Here is a 7165-nt window from a genome sequence, read left to right as displayed (position 1 = left end):
AGATTTACAGGTTAGAGAACATAAACTGAATGTAGTTAGTTCAGCCACAGTGTAAAATTTTTGTAAAAGAAGAGGAAGAAACCTTTGAAATGTAAAGCTTATATGGTGAGGAGTTTTGAATACCAGGTTAAAATTCGAATTTTATTTGGTAGTCATTCAGTAGCTTCAGAACCACTATTAGAAGCAAGGCTGGGCACAGTGGCTCACACCTATAATCCCAGCACTTTGGGAAGCTGAGGTGGGCAGATCACTTAAGGTCAGGAGTTCGAGACCAGCCTGACCAATATGGCGAAACCCCATCTTTACTCAAAATACAAAAATTATCGGGTGTGGTGGTACACGCTTATAATCCCAGCTACTCAGGAGGCTGAGGCAGGAGAATCGCTTGAACTGGGAGGCAGAGGTCGCAGTGAGCTGAGATAACCCTACTGTACTCCCACCTGGGTGACAAAGTAAGACTCCATCCCCCCAAAAAAAGCACAATCAGAACATTACCATATGAAGATTATTTTTATGTGTTATACAGATGAATTTGATAAGCAGGGCAAAAACTGTTTTTTGTTTTTTTTGGTTTTTTTTGTTTTTTGAGACGGAGTCTTGCTCTGTTGCCCAGGCTGGAGTGCAGTGGCGCTTAGCTCACTGTCACTGCAACCTCCGCCTCCTGAGTTCAAGCCATTCTTTTGCCTCACCGATCTCCTGACCCCGTGATCTGCCCATCTCGGCCTCCCAAAGTGCTGGGATTACAGGCGTGAGCCACCATTCCTGGCCAAGCAAGGCAAAAACTTAGACAGGGAGACTAACAGTTTCCTTCCAAATTGGATAGAAAGAATTGAACTGAAGTTAGGCTATGTAATTTTACTTAATGTATTCTATGGATTTTTAGAGTATAACTCGTCCTGAGAGTGATCTGTTTTTAAAATCTTTATTTGGAATTAGATAATTATAACATAGAGACTCTTAGATTAAATGTGTGTTTTTTTGTTTGTTTTGTTTTGTTTTGTTTCAGGCACAGAATATTAAGACACACTGCGATTATTTGTACCAGTCGGTCTTTAAATGTACGGGCCACTGTCTGCAGAAGTAATTCTCTTGAAAATGAAGAAGGCAGAGGAGGCAATATGCTAGTCTTTGTGGATGTGGAAAATACCAATACTGTAAGTTGGTTTAAAACTGAATTTTGTTTTTAATTATATTTGAAGTGTTTCTCTTGTTTTTAGTAGTGGGTCCCCCGCCCCCCCCCCCCTCAGCTTTACAAGACAGCATAAGCTAGGGATTTTAGGAATGTTCATATAGAATAGTACGAATTCATCTTAATTCTTCATTAGATTTGTAATTTTATCCCTTAGCCTCTCTTCAGATAAAAAGATCTGATATTAATATGGTACACACTGATATGCTATATAGTTACATATGCTAGTAATTCATTCTGAAGGATCTCATAAAATGCTTTCTAGGTCTCACCATTGAGATCCATTGGTGTTATTAAATTGTGAGGTTCTGTTAATATATCACATTCAGATTAACTTGGTAATCTTCACTTGCACATTTCTAACAGTACCATTTCCTTTATATAGTAAATTTCTGAAATATTGCCATTCCTGTTTAGGCACTCTATAAAAATGAATATATATATATATTTTTTTCTTTTGAGACAGGTTCTCACTGTCACCCAGGTTGCTCACTGCAACCTCCGCCTTCTGTGTTCAAGTGATTCTCGTGCCTCAGCCTTCCCAAGTAGCTGGGATTATAGGCACGTGCCACCATGCCTGGCTCATTGTTTTGTATTTTTAGTAGAGACAGGGTTTCACCATGTTGGCCAGGCTGTAAAAATGAATTTTCTTGAAGATGAGAGCGTGATCTCTCATGTTTGAAATAGGACCTTAGCATTAGATTGATTCAGTTCAGGTACTTATTTGAAATGTTAATTCTGTAATGTTCTTTATTTCTAACTTCATAAATTTGTAAGGTGTCTGCTTTCTAGGATATTTAGGGTTAATGTGCTGTACTTTGGTGATCTCCCCCCGAAAATCAATATTTTTATAGTAAGAATGAGAATATTTTAATAATTTCAGATTAGCTTTTATTCAGGAGAATTAAAAAAATACATGCTACTTAAATAATTTCATGTGTGCTGACCATATATTAGGATTCTGTTATGTGAGTTTTTTGTTGCTTGTTTTTTGCCTAATAAGAATGAGATATCTCAGAAAGAGTAGAGAAATAAAAAGAAAATGCCATAATTTTGATTAAAAATTGACAATTTTTGATCTTTTAAATACTACCAATAGCTCATTGTGATAGACTTTAATAACTCAATGGCTTTCAGTATTTTAAAATGTACCAATGAGTATGTATTATAGTCGAAAATACTTCTTGGAAAAAATGTTGATGTTTCTGAAAATGTTTAGAAAGGGATTTAAATAAGTTTTTTGAAATGTATGTTGTAATTGCATCTTATGTTAGTTGAGATTGACTTTGGTAGCAGTGTCTGAAATTTGTTCTCATCAGAACATTCTGATTTAGTGCTTCTAAATCCTGAATGACTCTCCTATCTTTTTTTTTGACAGAGTGAAGCAGGTGTTAAGGAATTCCATATAGTGCAAGTATCAAGTAGTAGCAAACACTGGAAGTTACAGAAATCTGTAAATCTTTCTGAAAACAAAGGTTTGTACATTTTTCCTGCTACATAATAAATTTTGAAATTTCATTACTTGGTTTTCCAGAATAGTACCAGAATGTCTTAAGATTATTAGGATTAACTTTTTTAAGCATTAAATTGTGATTTCATTAGTTTACCTAACTATAAATCAAATTACCTATCTTGATCCAGTCTTTCCCATTTTTTTTATTCCCTTCCACATCTCTTGTATTTTCTTCTTTTTGGTTTTTATTGTAAAATCAGTGCTTGGGTACATGATTACTGTCAAAAATTCAACCAGGGTTGGGCGTGGTGGCTCATGCCTATAATTCCTGCTCTTTGGGAGACCGAGGCGGGCGGATCACTTGTGGTCAGCAGTTTGAAACCAGCCTGGCCAACATGGCGAAACCCTGTCTCTACTAAAACTACAAAAATCAGCTGGGTGTGGTGGCAGGTGCCTGTAATCCCAGCTACTCGGGAGGCTAAGGCAGGAAAATTGCTTGAACCTGGGAGGCAGAGGGTGCAGTGAGCTGAGATCATGCCACTGCACTGCAGCCTGGGCAACAGAGTGAGACTCTAAAAAAAAAAAAAAAAATACAAACAACCGGTACAAAAATATGTAGACTAGAATATGGAATTTTCTTTTTGTTTCCTTTACCACTGGTGGGTTTATCTGTGAATAGCCTTACCTACGTACTGACTGGCTGTTCTGTGAATTGTCATGTTTATATAACATTCAAACGAAAGAATGTGTACCAGAAATGTACTTGAAGTACCATTTTAGAAGTGCCTGCAATTGTGGGAAAACATATTGTAGAGTGTGTTCATATGGTAATATTGGTATAAATCATGCATATGAAACATACTGAAAGGAAATTAAGAAATGATAGAGTGGCAGGATTATGGGCTTTCCAGTCCCTGTGTTCTGATCTTTCAAACTTTCTGTTTATCTGAAATGTTGCATATATGAATACATATATATATATGCACACACGGATATGTATTTTGAGAAAATTGAAATTTATCCTTTTTAAGACATCACTTCATTGAGATAAAAACAAAGATGTTCTTCATTAAACATTATTTATAATTACGAATTATTTTCCATTTGACCACGGAAGTCTAAATAATGAATTGGGTTTTATCATGTGATGAACTGAGAAACATCTTTGAGATTTCCCTTTTTCTTCCTAGATGCCAAACTTGCCAGTAGGGAGAAGGGAAAGTTTTGCTTTAAGGCAATCAGATGTGAGAAAAAAGAAGGTAAATTCGCTTTACTTTTACACTTTACTGAATGGTCATTTTATATTTTATGCCAATGATATGATTAGTTTGTTTTCCCCTGTTTTTTAGCGGCCACACAGTCCTCTGAAAAATATACCTTTGCAGATATCATCTTTGGAAATGAACAGGTATGCAAGTATGCATAGTAGTGTTTGATGTTAAGTCATAGTTATGGCATGGCTGCCTGTTTTGGCAAGACTTATCGCAGTAGTTCCCAAATTCTTTTTTTTTTTTGGAGACAAGGTCTTGCTCTGTCGCCCAGGAGTACAGTGGCACGATCACAGCTCACTGCAGGCCTGACCTCCCACCTCAGCCTCCCGAGTAGCTGAGACTACAGGCATCAGCCATCTCACCTGGCTAGTTTTTTAAAATTTTTTATAGAGACCGGGGTCTCACTATGTTACTCAGGCTTGTCTCCAGCTCCTGAGCTCAAGCGATCTGCCTGCCTCAACCTCCCAAAGTGCTAGGATTACAGGTGTGAGTCACTGCACCCAGCCTCCCCAGACTTCTTTGGAGGATAAACATCTCAACTTTATTGAGTTTTGCAACCTGCCTTCAATCCCCAAAACAGACCAAAAATGTTTATGGACTACACCATTTTAAGTAGTTATTTAAAATTAACTTTCTTTTGAGAATATCATATGAAATAAGTATAGTTCTTGGGATTTTTTTTTTTTTTTTTTTTAAAACTTTTATTCTGCGCTCAGACTAATACATACAGAATTCTCAAAAAAAGAAAATATAACCAATATTTGTTCCTGACAAACTGTCACTCAAATTCAATGGCAACAGTTTCAAACATGCAAGAACATAGAGAATTGCTACAAACAATTATTGAGAAAGTTGCTAAACAACAAACTTCAAACAATAGTAGTGATTGTAAAAACTACAGCAAAAGGACTGAGAGTAAGAATGAATGCATTAACAAAGCCACTAGACTGAAACTCAAGTTCTCCATAAATTTACAGAAAACAATGTAAACTTTATAAGAAAGCAAGATTATATGAGGGAGCTTTTCTATTAGGGAAATTGGTTACAATGGAACATATAGATGATAACCCTCTAAATTTTGGCGTATCATATCATATATTCTGAGACCCAGATAATAAGGTAGATACATAAGGCTCTATTGTGATTATAAAGCTATTACTGTCTAGGTCAGTGATATTCCATCCTAATTATGTATAACAGTTACATAGAGGGCCAGGTGTGGTGACTCATGCCTGTAATTTCAGCACTTTGGGAGGCCGAGGCAGGAGAATTGCTTGAGGCCAGGAGTTCAAGACCAGACTGGGTATCAGAGACCAAGGCAAGACCCTGTTTCTTTAAAAAAAAAAAAAAAGAAAAAAGAAAAAGAGCCTCCTAGAACAGTGTTATTCAAAGTTTTAAAATGTGTACGTATAAGTTATCAGAAATGTTGTTAATATGCACATTCTGATTCCATAGGACTTGGGTAGAACCTGAGGTTCTCAATTGTTATAAGCTACTGGGTGAGGTTGACGTTGTTAGCCTGCAGACCATAATTGGACCTAGATTTTGTAAAAATACAGGCTTTGCCTCCCTACCTCTAAAGCTCTGGTTGATTATATCTTGGGTGGACTTTGGGAGTATGCATTTTAAGCTATCCCTGAAGATAATTTGAAGTAGTGGCCTGCTTTGAAAAATGCTGAATCTAGGGTGTAAAAGTTCATATAATTGTGTGCTCTTAGTGGGATGATTTCTTCTTTGTGTTCATCTCCTTGGTAATTCTAAACATCCTTATATTTTTGTACTTCTTTTATCATTTGCTTTCATCTGACTCATCATTACTATCTTTTTACCATTTGAGGAAACAGCTATTTAGAAATATCTCCAAGTTTCAAAAGCTCAGTAATTTCAAAACATGCGTTACTTTCAGAGATACTATGTTTCCTGAATGGTTGAATTAATTTTCAGGATAGTTATTTTTTTTTTTAATTTCTTTAAAAACTTCTAAAATTCCAGAAACATCAGCAGGACTCTTGTATTGTAATTTTTATTGTATTTGTTGTTAAATAATTTAGTGTAAGAGCACTGGCAAAGGCAGAAACAAACACATTTTTCATTTTGATGAATCTGGTTGAATAAATAGAACTTGTCAAGCACTACAGATTAGTGAGAAAACTATGGGGACAGTGTTTTATAAGTTCACTTGTAAGGAGAAAAACATACATAATTATTAATATTTAATACTTATTTAATAACTTGAAGTTTAACATCTACATAATATATACAGAGCCTGTAGTACAGGAAACCATAAATATAAAGATGTTATTATGTGGCACAATATTCATTAATTAAAGGAAATCCTGTAATTGAGTCCATTTAAAATTCTTATTTCATGCTTTCATTGCTCAAGCATAAAAGTCAAGTTAATGCCAATAATTCTATTCACATTCTGCTTCATTGTGTATTGCCTAGGATTTAAATGAGAAATATTTATGTCATTTTAAAATATGGATTTTCAACATTTCATTTTCTTGGTGATACCCATTCATTCTCCCTAGATAGTTGGAAGGTCAAAGCTAATGTTACGGGAGTGTAGCTTAATTATTTTGGGGTGATGGCTTTAAGATTCAGGGTAACTTGCAGCTGGGCGCAGTGTCTCACGCCCGCAGTCCCAGCATTTGGGAGGCCGAGGCAGGGGAATGCTTGAGCTCAGTAGTTCAAGACCACCCTGAGTAAAATGGCAAAACTGGCAAAACATTGTCTTTACAAAAATTAGGCAGGTATGGTGGTGCGCACCTGTAACCTAGCTACTTGGGAGGCTGAGGTGGGAACATTGCTTGGGCCCGGGAGGTGGAGGTTGCAGTGAGCTGAGATCGCACCACTGCACTCCAGCCTGGATGACAGAGTAAGACCCTGTATCAAAAAAAAAAAAAAATTTAGGGTAATTTGTACCAAATCTTTTGAATGTTCAAGTGGCCTCCCTGTATTCAACTACATTGACAAGAATTATTGAATAAGTATTTGGGGTATATATAGGCTATAGAAATATAAATTTTGACAGGATATATCTAATTAAAGCTATGAGTTATACAAAATAAAATTTGACAGAACATAATTAAAAGCATTTATGAAGACAAGTGGTTTTCTTTTAACAGATAATAAGTTCAGCAAGCCCGTGTGCAGACTTCTTTTATCGAAGTTTATCTTCTGAATTGAAAAAACCACAAGCTCACTTGCCTGTGCATACAGAAAAACAGTCAACAGAGGATGCTGTGA

The 7165-nt window shown here is 36.1% G+C and overlaps 1 protein-coding gene across 1 annotated transcript in view; it reads left to right on the top strand.

Annotated features, from left to right (window-relative positions):
• Positions 1-7165, top strand: part of TRAPPC8 (trafficking protein particle complex 8) — a 135675-nt gene that overhangs the window by 106905 nt on the left and 21605 nt on the right. The window contains exons 21-24 of the mRNA XM_011974378.1: positions 1007-1154; positions 2568-2664; positions 3833-3901; positions 3992-4050. Of these exons, the coding sequence (XP_011829768.1) occupies positions 1007-1154; positions 2568-2664; positions 3833-3901; positions 3992-4050 (373 nt within the window). The remainder of the gene's footprint in view (positions 1-1006; positions 1155-2567; positions 2665-3832; positions 3902-3991; positions 4051-7165) is intronic.

The sequence above is a fragment of the Mandrillus leucophaeus genome, unplaced genomic scaffold (genome assembly GCF_000951045.1).
Source record: "Mandrillus leucophaeus isolate KB7577 unplaced genomic scaffold, Mleu.le_1.0 Scaffold145, whole genome shotgun sequence".
In the NCBI taxonomy this organism is placed as follows: Eukaryota; Metazoa; Chordata; class Mammalia; order Primates; family Cercopithecidae; genus Mandrillus; species Mandrillus leucophaeus.
This window is presented reverse-complemented; position numbering and strand designations above follow the sequence as displayed.